This window comes from Lepisosteus platostomus, chromosome 5 (assembly GCF_059453375.1).
Source record: "Lepisosteus platostomus isolate fLepPlt1 chromosome 5, fLepPlt1.hap1, whole genome shotgun sequence".
Lineage (NCBI taxonomy): Eukaryota > Metazoa > Chordata > Actinopteri > Semionotiformes > Lepisosteidae > Lepisosteus > Lepisosteus platostomus.
The window spans coordinates 1,217,218-1,238,018 of NC_142615.1; the positions used below are offsets into that span (position 1 = coordinate 1,217,218).

The 20,801-nt window shown below is 55.3% G+C and overlaps 1 protein-coding gene across 2 annotated transcripts in view; it reads right to left on the reverse strand.

Moving 5' to 3' along the window:
• Positions 1-19,104, reverse strand: part of c4b (complement C4B (Chido/Rodgers blood group)) — a 44,095-nt gene extending 24,991 nt beyond the window's left edge. For both annotated transcript variants that reach the window (XM_088631819.1, XM_088631817.1), the window contains exons 1-17: positions 18,941-19,104; positions 16,400-16,589; positions 16,098-16,272; positions 14,859-14,929; positions 14,497-14,585; positions 13,360-13,442; positions 13,131-13,227; positions 11,938-12,043; positions 11,441-11,564; positions 10,743-10,855; positions 10,474-10,629; positions 9,145-9,321; positions 6,069-6,254; positions 5,831-5,983; positions 1,545-1,671; positions 980-1,051; positions 409-624 (exon numbers count right to left, since the gene is read on the reverse strand). In XM_088631819.1, the coding sequence (XP_088487945.1) occupies positions 409-624; positions 980-1,051; positions 1,545-1,671; positions 5,831-5,983; positions 6,069-6,254; positions 9,145-9,321; positions 10,474-10,629; positions 10,743-10,855; positions 11,441-11,564; positions 11,938-12,043; positions 13,131-13,227; positions 13,360-13,442; positions 14,497-14,585; positions 14,859-14,929; positions 16,098-16,272; positions 16,400-16,589; positions 18,941-19,008 (2,203 nt within the window). In that variant the 5' untranslated portion in view covers positions 19,009-19,104. The remainder of the gene's footprint in view (positions 1-408; positions 625-979; positions 1,052-1,544; positions 1,672-5,830; positions 5,984-6,068; positions 6,255-9,144; positions 9,322-10,473; positions 10,630-10,742; positions 10,856-11,440; positions 11,565-11,937; positions 12,044-13,130; positions 13,228-13,359; positions 13,443-14,496; positions 14,586-14,858; positions 14,930-16,097; positions 16,273-16,399; positions 16,590-18,940) is intronic.
• Positions 19,105-20,801: the final 1,697 nt, after the last annotated feature.

Consider the following 20,801-nt stretch of genomic DNA (forward strand, 5'->3'; position numbering starts at 1 on the left):
CTCCTGTAGTAAACACAGGTCTCGGCCCCCGACTCCTGTAGTAAACACAGGTCTCGGCCCCCGACTCCTGTAGTAAACACAGGTCTCGGCCCCCGACTCCTGTAGTAAACACAGGTCTCGGCCCCCGACTCCTGTAGTAAACACAGATCTCGGCCCCTGACTCCTGTAGTAAACACAGATCTCTGCCCCTGACTCCTGTAGTAAACACAGGTCTCGGCCCCCGACTCCTGTAGTAAACACAGGTCTCTGCCTAGAGGCCCCGACTCCTGTAGTAAACACAGATCTCGGCCCCTGACTCCTGTAGTAAACACAGATCTCGGCCCCTGACTCCTGTAGTAAACACTCTGCAGTGTTGACCTCCGAGCACAGCGGGCCTGGCTGTGATTGGAGCCCGGCGCCGTCACTCACTGCGGGCCACGCCCCTCCGGCTGCCTTCCCGCCTCTTCCTCTCGCGGAGCTCGTGCCCTTCCCTGCAGCAGCGCAGGAAGGCGCCCGCGCAGCCCCGAGGCAGCTCCTTCCTGCCGGCCAGTCGCTGCGCGCGCTCCTCGCAGGTCTTCCTCATGGGGAGCAGCGTGAAACCGTGCGTACAGCAGCGCCGAACTGCGGGGTCGCTGTAGCTGTGCACTGGGAGAGAGGAGGAGAGGAGGAGTGACGGTCAGTAACCATCTCTTACAGACCCTCACACAGACCCCAGAGACACTCCTCACACAGAGAGAGGAGTCCAGACCCTCACACAGACCCCAGAGACACTCCTCACACAGAGAGAGGAGTCCAGACCCTCACACAGACCCCAGAGACACTCCTCACACAGAGAGAGGAGTCCAGACCCTCACACAGACCCCAGAGACACTCCTCACACAGAGAGAGGAGTCCAGACCCTCACACAGAGAGAGGAGTCCAGACCCTCACACAGACCCCAGAGACACTCCTCACACAGAGAGAGGAGTCCAGACCCTCACACAGAGCAGATCCCTCTCACCTGTTGACTGCATGATCTGATTGATATTAAGAGCTCGTGTCTGACGTCTGAACCCCGACTTACAGCTGAATCCTGAAGGGAAAGCAAAGAAGGAAGTCGCACATGGGACAGAGACCCGTGAGCGCTCACAGCTCAGTTTCACACACAGACGCTCACACACCCTCGCGAGCTCACACTCTCGCAGTCTCACATGACCACACACACACTCCTACATAAAGTCTCACACACATGATCATACACACTCACTCTCACACACTGTCGCATACTCGCAGGCTTGCACAAGCTCACACACACTCATGCTGCTCACACTCTCAGAAACACTCCCACTATTACACAAAGTCTCACACAAGCTCACACACACACAGATACACACACACACTCATGCTGCTCACTCTCAGAAACACACACACACACGCTGCTCACTCTCAGAAACACACACACACAGTCATACACTCATGCTGCTCACTCTCAGAAACACTCACACACACTCACACTCATGCTGCTCACACTCTCAGTAACACACACACACTCACACTCTCACACACACACACACTCTCTGCTCTACCTATCCTCATCTGCGAGGAGTCCTTGCTGGCGATGAAGCTCAGGCCGGCGTCGTTGAAGACGGCCGTCATGTTGGCCCCGCCCCCGAACGAGCAGCCCAGGTCGTAGGAGTTCATGGCGGAGAAGACCTGCGGAGAGGAGGGCGGTGAGGGGCTCGCGGTACCCTCTCACCAGAGACAGCGCCCCCCTGCTCTTTACAGGCCTGACGGTGGAACTGCAGCTCTGAGTCGTCCTTATATTAACTACTGCTGCTGCTACAACTACTGCTACTGCACTATAACTACTGCTGCTGCACTATAACTACTGCTGCTGCACTATAACTACTGCTGCTGCACTATAACTACTGCTGCTGCACTATAACTACTGCTACTGCGCTACAACTACTGCTGCTGCTACAACTACTGCTGCTGCGCTATAACTACTGCTGCTGCGCTATAACTACTGCTGCTGCTGCTGCTACAACTACTGCTACTGCACTATAACTACTGCTACTGCACTATAACTACTGCTACTGCACTATAACTACTGCTACTGCACTATAACTACTGCTGCTGCTGCTACAACTACTGCTGCTGCTGCTACAACTACTGCTGCTGCACTATAACTACTGCTGCTGCTGCTACAACTACTGCTACTGCACTATAACTACTGCTGCTGCTGCTGCTACAACTACTGCTACTGCACTATAACTACTGCTGCTGCTACTGCTACAACTACTGCTACTGCACTATAACTACTGCTACTGCACTATAACTACCGCTACTGCGCTATAACTACTGCTACTGCGCTATAACTACTGCTGCTGCTGCTGCTACAACTACTGCTACTGCACTATAACTACTGCTGCTGCTACAACTACTGCTACTGCACTATAACTACTGCTGCTGCTGCTTCTACAACTACTGCTACTGCACTATAACTACTGCTGCTGCTGCTACAACTACTGCTACTGCACTATAACTACTGCTGCTGCTGCTGCTGCTACAACTACTGCTACTGCACTATAACTACTGCTACTGCACTATAACTACTGCTGCTGCACTATAACTACTGCTGCTGCACTATAACTACTGCTACAACTACTGCTGCTGCTACTGCTACTGCACTACTGCTGCTGCTGCTACAACTACTGCTGCTGCTGCTACAACTGCTGCTGCTGCTGCTACAACTGCTGCTGCTGCTGCTACAACTGCTGCTGCTGCACTATAACTACTGCTACTGCACTATAACTACTGCTACTGCTGCTGCTACAACTACTGCTACTGCACTATAACTACTGCTGCTGCTACTGCTACAACTACTGCTACTGCACTATAACTACTGCTGCTGCTACAACTACTACTACAACTACTGCTACTGCACTATAACTACTGCTGCTGCTGCTACTGCTACAACTACTGCTGCTGCTACAACTACAACTACTGCTACAACTGCACTATAACTACTGCTGCTGCTACAACTACTGCTGCTGCTACAACTACTGCTGCTGCTACAACTACTGCTGCTGCTACAACTACTGCACTATAACTACTGCTGCTGCTGCTACAACTACTGCTCCTGCACTATAACTACTGCTACTGCACTATAACTACTGCTACTGCACTATAACTACTGCTGCTGCTACAACTACTGCTGCTGCTACAACTACTGCACTATAACTACTGCTGCTGCTGCTACTGCTACTGCACTATAACTACTGCTGCTGCTACAGCTACTGCACTATAACTACTGCTGCTGCTACAACTACTGCTACAACTACTGCTACTGCACTATAACTACTGCTGCTGCTACAACTACAACTACTGCTACAACTACAACTACAACTACTGCTACAACTGCACTATAACTACTGCTGCTGCTACAACTACTGCTGCTGCTACAACTACTGCTGCTGCTACAACTACTGCTGCTGCTACAACTACTGCTGCTGCTACTGCTACTGCACTATAACTACTGCTGCTGCTGCTACAACTACTGCTACTGCACTATAACTACTGCTACTGCACTATAACTACTGCTGCTGCTACAGCTACTGCTACAACTACTGCTGCTGCTGCTGCTACAACTACTGCTACTGCACTATAACTACTGCTGCTGCTGCTGCTACAACTACTGCTACAACTACTGCTACTGCACTATAACTACTGCTGCTGCTACAACTACTGCTACAACTACTGCTACTGCACTATAACTACTGCTGCTGCTGCTACAACTACTGCTACTGCACTATAACTACTGCTACTGCACTATAACTACTGCTACTGCACTATAACTACTGCTGCTGCTACAGCTACTGCTGCTGCTACAGCTACTGCTACAACTACTGCTACTGCTGCTGCTACAACTACTGCTACTGCACTATAACTACTGCTGCTGCTACAACTACTGCTACAACTACTGCTACTGCACTATAACTACTGCTGCTGCTGCTACAACTACTGCTACTGCACTATAACTACTGCTACTGCACTATAACTACTGCTACTGCACTATAACTACTGCTGCTGCTACAGCTACTGCTGCTGCTACAGCTACTGCTACAACTACTGCTACTGCTGCTGCTACAACTACTGCTACTGCACTATAACTACTGCTACTGCACTATAACTACTGCTACTGCACTATAACTACTGCTGCTGCTGCTGCTACAACTACTGCTACTGCACTATAACTACTGCTACTGCTGCTGCTACAACTACTGCTAGTGCACTATAACTACTGCTGCTGCTACAACTACAACTACTGCTACTGCACTATAACTACTGCTGCTGCTGCTGCTACAACTACTGCTACTGCACTATAACTACTGCTGCTGCTGCTGCTGCTACAACTACTGCTAGTGCACTATAACTACTGCTACTGCTGCTGCTACAACTACTGCTACTGCACTATAACTACTGCTACTGCTGCTGCTACAACTACTGCTACTGCACTATAACTACTGCTGCTGCTACAACTACAACTACTGCTACAACTACTGCTACTGCACTATAACTACTGCTGCTGCTGCTGCTACAACTACTGCTACTGCACTATAACTACTGCTGCTGCTACAACTACAACTACTGCTACAACTACTGCTACTGCACTATAACTACTGCTGCTGCACTATAACTACTGCTACTGCACTATAACTACTGCTACTGCACTACAACTACTGCTGCTGCTACAACTACTGCTGCTGCGCTATAACTACTGCTGCTGCGCTATAACTACTGCTGCTGCGCTATAACTACTGCTGCTGCTGCTGCTACAACTACTGCTACTGCACTATAACTACTGCTACTGCACTATAACTACTGCTACTGCACTATAACTACTGCTGCTGCTGCTACAACTACTGCTGCTGCACTATAACTACTGCTGCTGCTGCTACAACTACTGCTACTGCACTATAACTACTGCTGCTGCACTATAACTACTGCTGCTGCTGCTGCTACAACTACTGCTACTGCACTATAACTACTGCTGCTGCTACAACTACTACTACAACTACTGCTACTGCACTATAACTACTGCTGCTGCTGCTGCTACAACTACTGCTACTGCACTATAACTACTGCTGCTGCTGCTACTGCTACAACTACTGCTACTGCACTATAACTACTGCTGCTGCTACAACTACAACTACTGCTACTGCACTATAACTGCTGCTGCTGCTACTGCTACAACTACTGCTACTGCACTATAACTACTGCTACTGCACTATAACTACTGCTACTGCACTATAACTACCGCTACTGCGCTATAACTACTGCTACTGCGCTATAACTACTGCTGCTGCTGCTGCTACAACTACTGCTACTGCACTATAACTACTGCTGCTGCTACAACTACTGCTACTGCACTATAACTACTGCTGCTGCTGCTGCTGCTACAACTACTGCTACTGCACTATAACTACTGCTACTGCACTATAACTACTGCTGCTGCTGCTGCTGCTACAACTACTGCTACTGCACTATAACTACTGCTACTGCACTATAACTACTGCTGCTGCACTATAACTACTGCTGCTGCACTATAACTACTGCTGCTGCTACAACTACTGCTGCTGCTACAACTACTGCTACTGCACTATAACTACTGCTGCTGCTGCTGCTACAACTACTGCTACTGCACTATAACTACTGCTACTGCACTATAACTACTGCTACTGCGCTACAACTACTGCTGCTGCTACAACTACTGCTGCTGCTACAACTACTGCTGCTGCTGCTGCTGCTGCTGCACTATAACTACTGCTGCTGCTGCTGCTGGTACAGCTGCTAGTGTAACTGTTCTCACCTGCCGAGCCGTCAGCCGGTTCTGCCTCTTGAGGGCGTACATGGCTGTGTCCACGGCCAGCAGCGCCACCTTGCCAGGGGACCCCTCCGTGCGGATCAGCAGGCTCGCCGGGGAGCCCGGACGGTACCGGCTGCTGCTGGCGGTCACGGATATCTGACACACAGACAACAGGAGTGAGCGGGGCCCCTCCCCCCCGCCTCTCCCCCCTCGCCCTGCCTCTCCCCGCGTCTCCCCTCACCTGGCCCTCGCACTCGTCCCGCACGTCGACCCAGGCGGAGTCGGCGATGACGTCGCCCCCCGGGGTGTGGTAGTAGCCGATCAGGCGGAAGGAGGGCACGAGGTCGCTGGTGAGGGAGAGCCTGAACGCCGTCACTTGAGAGGCCGGGACCGACACTGCCCTGCGCAGCTGACCTCGGCTGACCACCTGGACACAGAGAGAGAGAGAGGACGATTACACAGCTGTCCCCTCGGCTGACCACCTGGACACAGAGAGAGAGAGGACGATTACACAGCTGTCCCCTCGGCTGACCACCAGGACACAGAGAGAGGACGATTACACAGCTCTCCCCTCGGCTGACCACCAGGACACAGAGAGAGAGAGGACGATTACACAGCTCTCCCCTCGGCTGACCACCTGGACACAGAGAGAGAGGACGATTATACAGCTCTCCCCTCAGCTGACCACCAGGACAGAGAGAGAGGACGATTATACAGCTGTCCCCTCGGCTGACCACCTGGACAGAGAGAGAGGACGATTATACAGCTGTGTCCTCGGCTGACCACCTGGACAGAGAGAGAGGACGATTATACAGCTCTCCCCTCGGCTGACCACCTGGACACAGAGAGAGGACGATTACACAGCTCTCCCCTCGGCTGACCACCAGGACACAGAGAGAGAGAGGACGATTACACAGCTCTCCCCTCGGCTGACCACCTGGACACAGAGAGAGAGGACGATTATACAGCTGTCCCCTCAGCTGACCGCCCGGACAGAGAGAGAGGACGATTATACAGCTGTCCCCTCGGCTGACCACCTGGACAGAGAGAGAGGACGATTATACAGCTGTGTCCTCGGCTGACCACCTGGACAGAGAGAGAGGACGATTATACAGCTCTCCCCTCGGCTGACCACCTGGACACAGAGAGAGAGGACGATTACACAGCTCTCCCCTCGGCTGACCACCTGGACACAGAGAGAGAGGACGATTACACAGCTCTCCCCTCGGCTGACCACCTGGACACAGAGAGAGAGGACGATTACACAGCTGTGTCCTCGGCTGACCACCTGGACACAGAGAGAGAGGACGATTACACAGCTCTCCCCTCGGCTGACCACCGGGACACAGAGAGAGAGAGGACGATTACACAGCTCTCCCCTCGGCTGACCACCTGGACACAGAGAGAGGACGATTACACAGCTCTCCCCTCGGCTGACCACCGGGACACAGAGAGAGAGAGGACGATTACACAGCTCTCCCCTCGGCTGACCACCTGGACACAGAGAGAGAGAGGACGATTACACAGCTCTCCCCTCGGCTGACCACCTGGACACAGAGAGAGGACGATTACACAGCTCTCCCCTCGGCTGACCACCTGGACACAGAGAGAGGACGATCACACAGCTGTGTCCTCGGCTGACCACCTGGACACAGAGAGAGGACGATTACACAGCTCTCCCCTCGGCTGACCACCTGGACACAGAGAGAGAGGACGATTATACAGCTCTCCCCTCGGCTGACCACCTGGACACAGAGAGAGAGGACGATTACACAGCTCTCCCCTCGGCTGACCACCTGGACACAGAGAGAGGACGATTACACAGCTCTCCCCTCGGCTGACCACCTGGACACAGAGAGAGGACGATTACACAGCTGTGTCCCCGGCTGACCACCTGGACACAGAGAGAGGACGATTATACAGCTGTGTCCTCGGCTGACCACCTGGACACAGAGAGAGAGGACGATTACACAGCTGTGTCCTCGGCTGACCACCGGGACACAGAGAGAGGACGATTACACAGCTGTGTCCTCGGCTGACCACCGGGACACAGAGAGAGGACGATTACACAGCTGTGTCCCCGGCTGACCACCTGGACACAGAGAGAGGACGATTATACAGCTGTGTCCTCGGCTGACCGCCTGGACAGAGAGAGAGGACGATTATACAGCTGTCCCCTCAGCTGACCACCTGGACAGAGAGAGAGGATGATTACACAGCTCTCCCCTCGGCTGACCACCTGGACACAGAGAGAGGACGATTATACAGCTCTCCCCTCGGCTGACCACCTGGACACGGAGAGAGGACGATTATACAGCTGTGTCCCCGGCTGACCACCTGGACACGGAGAGAGGACGATTATACAGCTCTCCCCTCGGCTGACCGCCTGGACAGAGAGAGAGGACGATTACACAGCTCTCCCCTCGGCTGACCACCTGGACACAGAGAGAGAGGACGATTACACAGCTGTCCCCTCGGCTGACCGCCTGGACACAGAGAGAGAGGACGATTATACAGCTGTCCCCTCAGCTGACCACCTGGACACAGAGAGAGAGGACGATTATACAGCTGTGTCCTCGGCTGACCACCTGGACAGAGAGAGAGGACGATTACACAGCTGTGTCCTCGGCTGACCACCTGGACAGAGAGAGAGGACGATTATACAGCTGTCCCCTCAGCTGACCGCCTGGACACAGAGAGAGGACGATTATACAGCTGTCCCCTCGGCTGACCACCTGGACACGGAGAGAGAGGACGATTACACAGCTGTCCTCGGCTGACCACCTGGACAGAGAGAGAGGACGATTATACAGCTGTCCCCTCAGCTGACCACCTGGACAGAGAGAGAGGACGATTATACAGCTGTCCCCTCAGCTGACCGCCTGGACACAGAGAGAGAGGACGATTATACAGCTGTCCCCTCGGCTGACCGCCTGGACAGAGAGAGAGGACGATTATACAGCTGTCCCCTCAGCTGACCACCTGGACAGAGAGAGAGGACGATTATACAGCTGTCCCCTCAGCTGACCACCTGGACAGAGAGAGAGGACGATTATACAGCTGTCCCCTCGGCTGACTGCCTGGACAGAGAGAGAGGACGATTATACAGCTGTCCCCTCGGCCGACCGCCTGGACAGAGAGAGAGGACGATTATACAGCTGTGTCCTCGGCCGACCACCTGGACAGAGAGAGAGGACGATTACACAGCTGTCCCCTCGGCTGACCGCCTGGACAGAGAGAGGCAGGAGAGTCTGGTACAGCTCGATGGGAGCCCCGAGCCGGGTGACCGGGAGGACAGAACTGTCTCCAGAACTCACCAGTAAGTAAAACATGCTGCCATGAGGAGAGCCCCCGGGGGTGATGAACTGAATATTGATGCCCTGATTGGCGGTGGCGACTCCTGATCCCACGATCAGATACAGGAAGCTGCCGCTTGGCGAGGATGTGGGGTGAGAGGTCACCTGAGACCCAGAATCCTCTCCTTCCACAGTCACCTGAAAGAGAGGTTATTACAGACCCTCACACAGACCCCAGAGACACTCCTCACACAGAGAGAGGAGCACAGACCCTCACACAGACCCCAGAGACACTCCTCACACAGAGAGAGGAGTCCAGACCCTCACACAGACCCCAGAGACACTCCTCACACAGAGAGAGGAGTCCAGACCCTCACACAGACCCCAGAGACACTCCTCACACAGAGAGAGGAGCACAGACCCTCACACAGACCCCAGAGACACTCCTCACACAGAGAGAGGAGCACAGACCCTCACACAGACCCCAGAGACACTCCTCACACAGAGAGAGGAGTCCAGACCCTCACACAGACCCCAGAGACACTCCTCACACAGAAAGAGGAGTCCAGACCCTCACACAGACCCCAGAGACACTCCTCACACAGAGAGAGGAGTCCAGACCCTCACACAGACCCCAGAGACACTCCTCACACAGAAAGAGGAGTCCAGACCCTCACACAGACCCCAGAGGCACTCCTCACACAGAGAGAGGAGTCCAGACCCTCACACAGACCCCAGAGACACTCCTCACACAGAGAGAGGAGTCCAGACCCTCACACAGACCCCAGAGACACTCCTCACACAGAGAGAGGAGTCCAGACCCTCACACAGACCCCAGAGACACTCCTCACACAGAGAGAGGAGCACAGACCCTCACACGGACCCCAGAGACACTCCTCACACAGAGAGAGGAGCACAGACCCTCACACGGACCCCAGAGACACTCCTCACACAGAGAGAGGAGTCCAGACCCTCACACGGACCCCAGGGACACTCCTCACACAGAGAGAGGAGTCCAGACCCTCACACGGACCCCAGGGACACTCCTCACACAGAGAGAGGAGTCCAGACCCTCACACAGACCCCAGGGACACTCCTCACACAGAGAGAGGAGTACAGACCCTCACACTGACCCCAGAGACACTCCTCACACAGAGAGAGGAGCACAGACCCTCACACAGACCCCAGAGACACTCCTCACACAGAGAGAGGAGCACAGACCCTCACACAGACCCCAGAGACGCTCCTCACACAGAGAGAGGAGTCCAGACCCTCACACTGACCCCTGAGGCACTCCTCACACAGAGAGATGGCAACATGATGAACAGTGATTAACGTGCTGCAGCTCACGGTGACTGTGAGAGATCCTCTGCCTGGTATGTTGAACTTGTGGTGCACTGCCCCCTCTTCGTCGGTGACCTCTTGGACTACGTCCTCTGACCCCGACATGCGGATGAGGACTGGGACCCGGGCAGCTGGAGAACCATCAGGGTAACTGACCAAGGCCTGGTGGGGAAAGAGTGAGAGAGAGTGAGAAGGAGTGGGAGGGAGGGAGGGAGGGAGAGAGAGAGCCGTCCGGTGCGCACCGGAGGAGAGGACAGGCGCGTCCCGGGACTCACCGAGACGTGGAAGGGCACTCCGGGGACGTAGTGTCTGCGGGTCCTGGAGAGATCGACACTGTACACCGAGTCGACAAACTTCACAGTCAGCTCGGCTTCCTGCAGCTCCCCGCCTGAGGGAGGGAGGGAGGGAGGGAGGGAGGGAGACGGCACGAGAGAGAGTGAGAGAGAGTGTGGGACTGAGACAAAGGGAGAGGAAGCTGGCAGGAGACACAGAAGTGTAATATCCTATACATTCCACTCTCACTCTGACAGGGGGTGTAAAGACCCCTCACTCAATTCAATTCAATTCAAGGTGCTTTATTAGCATGACCGATGGGTACAATCAGTGTTGCCAAAGCAAATAAAAATAATAAAATTAACATGGAACAAAACAAAAAATAGAAGTAAAATAAAATCTACAGACATGTTACAGACATTTACAACAAAGACATATTATAAAATATTGACATATACTGTATTCGGCTGGAGCATTATTGGGAGACGGACTCACTGTTCCTCAGGCTGTGACAGGAGATCACACACTGGGCTGTATGTATCACTCACTGTATCACTCTCTCTCTCACTCTGACAAGGGGTGTAAAGACCCCTCACTCTCTCTCTCACTCCGACAGGGGGTGTAAAGACCCCTCTCTCTCTCTCTCTCTCTCTCTCTCTCTCTCTCTCTCTCTCACTCCGACAGTGTGGGCCCCACTCACTGGTCCTCTCCATGACGGAGGCGGCGATGTAGAACCGGGCGCCGGTCAGCTCCGCCAGCGGACGGCGGACGAGCTCGGACAGCCGGGAGCTGTTCACCCGGAACTCCGCCTCCCCGCCGCGCACCTGCACAGGGGTCAGAAGGCACGGCGCGGGTCAGAGGTCACCGCCGCTCTGGCGGCCGTCCCCTCCTCTCTGCTCAGTTCAGTTCAAGAAGCTTTACTGGCACGACCAACGAGTCTCTGCCTTCCTCTCCCCTCGTTCTCTCCTCTCTCTCTCCCGCCTCTCCTCTGTCTCCTCTCTCTCTCCCGCCTCTCTCCTCTCTTCTGTCCCTCTCCTCTGTCCCCTGTCCCTCTCCTCTGTCCCCTGTCCCTCTCCTCTCTGTGCTCTCAATTCAATCCAAGGTGCTTTATTAGCATGACCGATGGGTACAATCAGTGTTGCCACAGCAAATAAAAATAATAAAATTCACATGAACCAGAACAAAGAAGTGACTCACAGTGCTCTGCAGCTCCAGTCCTCTGATGAAGACTGGCTCTCCTCGGTCGTGCGCCACAGCGAAGCGAGTGTGAGCCGTCCCCTCCACCAGCTCCCCATACGAGTACCTGCGCACACAGTGCCACACTCTAGTACAGCCCCCCCTGTGTGTGTGTGTGTGTGTGTGTGTGTATACGAGTACCTGCGCACACAGTGCCACACTCTAGTACAGCCCCCTGTGTGTGTGTGGGTGTGTGTGTGTACGAATACCTGCGCACAGTGCCACACTCTAGTACAGCACCCCCTGTGTGTGTGTGTGTGTGTGTGTGTGTGTGTGTGTGTGTGTACGAGTACCTGGGCACACAGTGCCACACTCTAGTACAGCGCCCCCTGTGTGTGTGTGTGTGTGTGCGAGTACCTGCACACAGTGCCACACTGTGGCACACTCTAGTACAGCTCCCCCTGTGTGTGTGTGTGTGTATACGAGTACCTGCGCACACAGTGCCACACTCTAGTACAGCTCCCCCTGTGTGTGTGTGTGTGTGTGTGTGTGTGTGTGCGCGAGTACCTGCGCACAGTGCCACACTCTAGTACAGCGCCCCCTGTGTGTGTGTGTGTGTGTGTGTGTGTGTGTGTGTGTGTGTGCGAGTACCTGCGCACAGTGCCACACTCTAGTACAGCGCCCCCTGTGTGTGTGTGTGTGTGTGTGTGTGTGTGTGTGTGCGAGTACCTGCGCACAGTGCCACACTCTAGTACAGCGCCCCGTGTGTGTGTGTGTGCGTGCCAGTACCTGCGCACAGTGCCACACTCTAGTACAGCGCCCCCTGTGTGTGTGTGTGTGTGTGTGTGTGTGTGCGTGCGCGAGTACCTGCGCACAGTGCCACACTCTAGTACAGCGCCCCCTGTGTGTGTGTGTGTGTGTGTGTGTGTGTGTGTGTGTGTGTGTGTGCGTGCGCGAGTACCTGCGCACAGTGCCACACTCTAGTACAGCGCCCCCTGTGTGTGTGTGTGTGTGTGTGTGTGTGTGTGTGTACGAGTACCTGTGCACACAGTGCCACACTCTAGTACAGCTCCCCCTGTGTGTGTGTGTGTGTGTGTGTGTGTGTGTGTGTGTGTGTGTGTGTGTGTGTGTGTGTGCGCGCGAGTACCTGGGCACACAGTGCCACACTCTAGTACAGCGCCCCCTGTGTGTGTGTGTGAAGAGTTGTTTCTCACTTGGCCAGGACTTTGAAGACGAACTCCCTGCGGTGTTTGTCCTTCACATGGTAGAACAGCTCGTCGGGCTTAACGGTGACTTCGAAACTGGGCAGCACTGAGGAAGCACAACAACGTTATCGTTATCATTATTAATAATGATAATACTCATAATAATACTATTATCATCGGGCAGGGAGCTAGAGACAAGAAGGAGATGAGAGGCAGGAAGGAAATTCTCTTGACTCACCGAACTTCTTCACCTCGAACTCCCGAGTCACGTTGTTTCTCTCTGCTCCCCTGTAGTGCGCTGTTACCTTCCACAATCCCGGTCTGGGGGGAGACACAGGCAAGGGGTGAGCACAACCTGTCTGTCTGTCTGTCTGCCCAGCCCTGTGGTTGAAGCTGATACCCTGGCTTCTCTCCAGACACAGCTGGGTGAGCTCCTCCAGTCAGGACAGGAGGCTCTTCTGTACACAGAGGGGGGCGGGGGTGGGGAACAAGCTGCCCAGCCCTGTGGTTGAAGCCGATACCCTGGCTTCTCTCCAGACACAGCTGGGTGAGCTCCTCCAGTCAGGACAGGAGGCTCTTCTGTACACAGAGGGGGGCGGGGGTGGGGAACAAGCTGCCCAGCCCTGTGGTTGAAGCCGATACCCCGGCTTCTCTCCAGACACAGCTGGGTGAGCTCCTCCAGTCAGGACAGGAGGCTCTGCTGTACACAGAGGGGGGTGGGGGTGGGGAACAAGCTGCCCAGCCCTGTGGTTGAAGCCGATACCCCGGCTTCTCTCCAGACACAGCTGGGTGAGCTCCTCCAGTCAGGACAGGAGGCTCTTCTGTACACAGAGGGGGGTGGGGGTGGGGAACAAGCTGCCCAGCCCTGTGGTTGAAGCCGATACCCTGGCTTCTCTCCAGACACAGCTGGGTGAGCTCCTCCAGTCAGGACAGGAGGCTCTGCTGTACACAGAGGGGGTGGGGGTGGGGAACAGGCTGCCCAGCCCTGTGGTTGAAGCCGATACCCTGGCTTCTCTCCAGACACAGCTGGGTGAGCTCCTCCAGTCAGGACAGGAGGCTCTGCTGTACACAGAGGGGGGTGGGGGTGGGGAACAGGCTGCCCAGCCCTGTGGTTGAAGCCGATACCCTGGCTTCTCTCCAGACACAGCTGGGTGAGCTCCTCCAGTCAGGACAGGAGGCTCTGCTGTACACAGAGGGGGTGGGGGTGGGGAACAGGCTGCCCCTGGCTTCTCTCCAGACAGGAAATCTTGATAATGTTCTTACTACTCGTTCCCATCAAAGTCTGCCCATCTCTCTGCCAGTCTAACTCTCCTCCAGGACAAACAGATAAAAACTCCCTCCTCCTCCTCCCCGGCTCTCCGGCAGAGACACTCACTCCGAGACGTCGGGGATGGGGATGTTGTCTCGGACGATACCGTCCATGCTGGTCATGTTCCGGACCCAGACTCTGCTCCCGGCTGCGTTCTGCCGATACACACACAGAGAAAGAGGGGGGAGAGAGGTGAGAGGAGAAGGAGGAGAGAGGGGAGAGACAGAGGAGAGGAGAGAGTGAGAGAAGAGGGGGGGGAGAGTGGAGAGAAACAGGTGAGAGAGGGGAAGAGGAGAGAGAGGTGAAAGGAGACAGAGCGGGGAGAGAGGAGAGAGAGGGGGGAGAGGAGAGGAGAGAGTGGGAGGAGAGAGAGAGGTGAGAGAGATTCACCCCGCCCGCGAGAGGGGAGCCGGCTGGGGAACACTCACGTGCACCGACACCGTGACCGTCCTGCTGACCGGCCGCATGGCGTGGTCCAGCGTGAAGACCCGGAACTGCACTGCAAGGGAACCGGAACAACACCCGGATCCATCAAGACAGCACGTCACTCCGAGCCTGTCTGTGAGGAGTGTCTCAGGGGTCTGTGTGAGGGTCTGGACTCCTCTCTCTGTGTGAGGAGTGTCTCTGGGGTCTGTGTGAGGGTCTGGACTCCTCTCTCTGTGTGAGGAGTGTCTCTGGGGTCAGTGTGAGGGGCTGGACTCCTCTCTCTGTGTGAGGAGTGTCTCTGGGGTCTGTGTGAGGGTCTGGACTCCTCTCTCTGTGTGAGGAGTGTCTCTGGGGTCTGTGTGAGGGTCTGGACTCCTCTCTCTGTGTGAGGAGTGCCTCTGGGGTCTGTGTGAGGGTCTGGACTCCTCTCTCTGTGTGAGGAGTGCCTCTGGGGTCTGTGTGAGGGTCTGGACTCCTCTCTCTGTGTGAGGAGTGCCTCTGGGGTCTGTGTGAGGGTCTGGGCTCCTCTCTCTGTGTGAGGAGTGTCTCTGGGGTCTGTGTGAGGGTCTGGACTCCTCTCTCTGTGTGAGGGGTGTCTCTGGGGTCTGTGTGAGGGTCTGGACTCCTCTCTCTGTGTGAGGGGTGTCTCTGGGGTCTGTGTGAGGTTCTGGACTCCTCTCTCTGTGTGAGGAGTGTCTCTGGGGTCTGTGTGAGGGTCTGGACTCCTCTCTCTGTGTGAGGAGTGTCTCTGGGGTCTGTGTGAGGGTCTGGACTCCTCTCTCTGTGTGAGGAGTGCCTCTGGGGTCTGTGTGAGGGTCTGGACTCCTCTCTCTGTGTGAGGAGTGTCTCTGGGGTCTGTGTGGGGGTCTGGACTCCTCTCTCTGTGTGAGGAGTGTCTCTGGGGTCTGTGTGAGGGTCTGGACTCCTCTCTCTGCGTGAGGAGTGTCTCTGGGGTCTGTGTGAGGGTCTGGACTCCTCTCTCTGTGTGAGGAGTGCCTCTGGGGTCTGTGTGAGGGTCTGGACTCCTCTCTCTGTGTGAGGAGTGTCTCTGGGGTCGGTGTGAGGGTCTGTGCTCCTCTCTCTGTGTGAGGAGTGTCTCTGGGGTCTGTGTGAGGGTCTGGACTCCTCTCTCTGTGTGAGGAGTGTCTCTGGGGTCTGTGTGAGGGTCTGGACTCCTCTCTCTGTGTGAGGAGTGCCTCTGGGGTCTGTGTGAGGGTCTGTATTGATCTGCAGTCTCTTACCTCGCTCTCTGGGGGTGTACACTGGCTGGTTGGTCTGGATGAAGATGTATCCTCTCCTGCTGGACAGCAACACTCTCACCACCTTCCTCTGTCCGGGATTCATCTCGGCCACCAGCAGCAGATAAGGCACCTCCAGGTTGTAGACTTTCAGGTCCTCGACCTTCTCCATCGGCACCTGCAGGAGGGAGGGAGGGAGGGAGGGAGAGCGTGTCTGGGCCGGGCCGGGTCAGTACTGGGACAGGAGACCTCCGAGCAAGACCAGGTGGCACAGGGGACAGTGAGAGAGGCGGGCAGACGGGCACCTTCAGTGAGACGGTTCCGATGGGATTTCCTTCTCCAAGCTTTATTTCGGCTTTTTCGGACACCACAGTCTTCGAGGACTCATCCTCCAGATACAGGGAGACGGTGCGAGAGGAGGCCGTGGGATCCAGCTGGACAGATACGGTCTCACTCACTCCTACGTGGAAAACACTGGGAGCAGAGACCAGGAACCTGGGACAGAGAGAGAGGGGTTCATACAGACACACTGACTGGACACTCCAGGACATGAACACTGCACTGAGAGAGAGAGGGGTTCATACACACACACTGACTGGACACTCCAGGACATGAACACTGCACTGAGAGAGAGAGAGGGGTTCATACAGACACACTGACTGGACACTCCAGTACATGAACACTGCACTGAGAGAGAGAGGGGTTCAGACAGACACACTGACTGGACACTCCAGTACATGAACACTGCACTGAGAGAGAGAGGGGTTCATACACACACACTGACTGGACACTCCAGGACATGAACACTGCACTGAGAGAGAGAGGGGTTCACACAGACACACTGACTGGACACTCCAGTACATGAACACTGCACTGAGAGAGAGAGGGGTTCATACAGACACACTGACTGGACACTCCAGTACATGAACACTGCACTGAGAGAGAGAGGGGTTCATACAGACACACTGACTGGACACTCCAGTACATGAACACTGCACTGAGAGAGAGAGGGGTTCATACAGACACACTGACTGGACACTCCAGTACATGAACACTGCACTGAGAGAGAGAGGGGTTCACACACACCCTGACTGGACACTCCAGTACATGAACACTGCACTGAGAGAGAGGGGGGTAAATAGAGACAGTATTAAGTACTGGCCACAGAGTAAATACTTGACTGAGGAGTGTGTGAGTGTTATCTGTGGAATTCACTCCTTGAGATAATGTCTCTGGAAACACAGAGTGGCTGGAGCTCAGCACAGCTCCACACAGTACAGTGCAGGAGTACAGACACAGACAGGTGAGAGGAATAGAATCTGAGACAGACAGCTGAGAGGAGTACAGTCAGAGAGACAGACAGGTGAGAGGAATAGAGTCAGAGAAACAGGTGAGAGGAGTACAGACAAAGACAGACAGGTGAGAGGAATAGAGTCTGAGAGACAGACAGGTGAGAGGAGTGCAGACAAAGAGACAGGTGAGACGAATAGAGTCTGAGAGACAGACAGATGAGAGAAATACAGTCAAAGAGACAGGTGAGAGGAGTACAGACAAAGACAGACAGGTGATAGGAACAGAGTCAGAGAGACAGACGGGTGAGAGGAATAGAGTCAGAGAGACAGACGGGTGAGAGGAGCACAGTCAGAGAGACAGACGGGTGAGAGGAGCACAGTCAGAGAGACAGACAGGTGAGAAGAGTACAGTCAGAGAGACAGACAGGTGAGAGGAGTACAGACACAGACAGACGGGTGAGAGGAACAGAGTCAGAGAGACAGACGGGTGAGAGGAATAGAGTCAGAGAGACAGACGGGTGAGAGGAATAGAGTCAGAGAGACAGACGGGTGAGAGGAGTACAGACACAGACAGACAGGTGAGAGGAGCACAGTCAGAGAGACAGGCAGGTGAGAGGAGCACAGTCAGAGAGACAGGCAGGTGAGAGGAATAGAGTCAGAGAGACAGACGGGTGAGAGGAATAGAGTCAGAGAGACAGACGGGTGAGAGGAATAGAGTCAGAGAGACAGACGGGTGAGAGGAATAGAGTCAGAGAGACAGACAGGTGAGAGGAGTACAGTCAGAGAGTCAGACAGGTGAGAGGAGTACAGTCAGAGAGACAGGCAGGTGAGAGGAGTACAGTCAGAGAGACAGACAGGTGAGAGGAGTACAGACACAGACAGACAGGTGAGAGGAGCACAGTCAGAGAGACAGACGGGTGAGAGGAATAGAGTCAGAGAGACAGACGGGTGAGAGGAATAGAGTCAGAGAGACAGACAGGTGAGAGGAGCACAGTCAGAGAGACAGGCAGGTGAGAGGAGTACAGACACAGACAGACAGGTGAGAGGAGCACAGTCAGAGAGACAGGCAGGTGAGAGGAGTACAGTCAGAGAGACAGACAGGTGAGAGGAGTACAGACACAGACAGACAGGTGAGAGGAGCACAGTCAGAGAGACAGGCAGGTGAGAGGAGTACAGTCAGAGAGACAGACGGGTGAGAGGAGTACAGTCAGAGAGACAGAGAGGTGAGAGGAGTACAGTCAGAGAGTCAGACAGGTGAGAGGAGTACAGTCAGAGAGACAGGCAGGTGAGAGGAGTACAGTCAGAGAGACAGACAGGTGAGAGGAGTACAGACACAGACAGACAGGTGAGAGGAGCACAGTCAGAGAGACAGACAGGTGAGAGGAGTACAGACACAGACAGACAGGTGAGAGGAGCACAGTCAGAGAGACAGACAGGTGAGAGGAGCACAGTCAGAGAGACAGAGAGGTGAGAGGAGTACAGACACAGACAGACAGGTGAGAGGAGCACAGTCAGAGAGACAGACAAACAGACCCGACTGGGGTCCCCTCTCACCTCTCCTGGGCCCCGACGGTGCCGGCGGCGCAGCTCACAGCCAGCAGCAGGGACAGCAGCGTCTCCATGATCGCGGTGCGTCAGCCTCAGCGCCGTGTGTGTCTCTCTGGCCCCGCTCGGGACTGGAATGTCCAGTCTGCGGGGTCAGTGGCCCTCACCCCCCCCCTCTCTCCCTCCCTCCCTCTCCTCCCCTCTCTCCCCGAGCCTGCGTGTCGCAATCCCGGTGTAACATTAACAGGCTGCTCTCCCTGCCCGAGGGCTGGCTGGGGCTGCCCCCCTCTCTCTCCCAGGTACAGCCCTGAGCGGGAGAGCTGTGCCCCCCCCCGCCCCCCGACATTATCGGGGTGCGCCCACAGTTCACCCCAGGGTGCCTGGGGAGGGGACGGGGGAGACCCCCGTCGGACCCCACTTGAAGCATGTCGCGCGTCTGGGGTGCACTGGGCTCTGACTGGACGGGGGCCGTCTCCTCGCCCTCTGATTGGACGGGGGCCGTCTCCTCGCCCTCTGACTGGACGGGGGCTGTTTACCGTTTCCCGCCATGTAGGAGAAATCACCTGACCCCTTCCCAGAAACCCCCTGGGGCCGTGCCAGCCTCTGGAATCTGCCAGTTTCGTGTCTCATCACCAACCCCCCCCCACCGACACACCCACACACACGCAGGGGTTGCTGTTGGGGGAGGTGGGTATTTACAGTCCTCCGGTGCTGTGGTATTTTTTAAATCCGGCTCCGTGTCGTTCAAAAGCCAAGAGTACTTTCGGGCGGGAGGAGGAGAAGACGCCAGCGGGCCCAGGAAAGTGGGGGTGTCGGAGTGCGCCCCGACCTTGGGGGGGCGTCCAGAGACGGGGCTCAGAGGAGGCAGCTGCTAACGGCAGAGATGAGGAGCTCACCCAGCTGTGTCTGGAGAGAAGCCCCAGGGTATCGGCTTCAACCACAGGGCTGGGCAGCTTGTTCCACACCCCCACCCCCCTCTGTGTACAGCAGAGCCCCCTGTCCTGACTGGAGGAGCTCACCCAGCTGTGTCTGGAGAGAAGCCAGGGTATCGGCTTCAACCACAGGGCTGGGCAGCTTGTTCCCCACCCCCACCCCCCTCTGTGTACAGTAGAGCCTCCTGTCCTGACTGGAGGAGCTCACCCAGCTGTGTCTGGAGAGAAGCCAGGGTATCGGCTTCAACCACAGGGCTGGGCAGCTTGTTCCCCACCCCCACCCCCCTCTGTGTACAGCAGAGCCTCCTGTCCTGACTGGAGGAGCTCACCCAGCTGTGTCTGGAGAGAAGCCAGGGTATCGGCTTCAACCACAGGGCTGGGCAGCTTGTTCCCTACCCCCACCCCCCTCTGTGTACAGAAGAGCCTCCTGTCCTGACTGGAGGAGCTCACCCAGCTGTGTCTGGAGAGAAGCCAGGGTATCGGCTTCAACCACAGGGCTGGGCAGCTTGTTCCACAGTCCTGCCATCCTCTGTGTAAGAAAAAAAGCTGTATCACTTATTACTTATTACAGTGCTCTTCTATCTTAAGAGTCTCACCCCAGGAGTGTGTGACAGTTACATACAGACTAGAGCACTCCAGAGTCTCACCCCAGGAGTGACAGTTACATACAGACTAGAGCACTCCAGAGTCTCACCCCAGGAGTGTGTGTGTGTTATATACAGATTAGAGCACTCCAGAGTCTCACCCCAGGAGTGTGTGACAGTTACATACAGACTAGAGCACTCCAGAGTCTCACCCCAGGAGTGTGTGTGTGTTACATACAGACTAGAGCACTCCAGAGTCTCACCCCAGGAGTGTGTGTGTGTTATATACAGACTAGAGCACTCCAGAGTCTCACCCCAGGAGTGTGTGTGTGTTATATACAGACTAGAGCACTC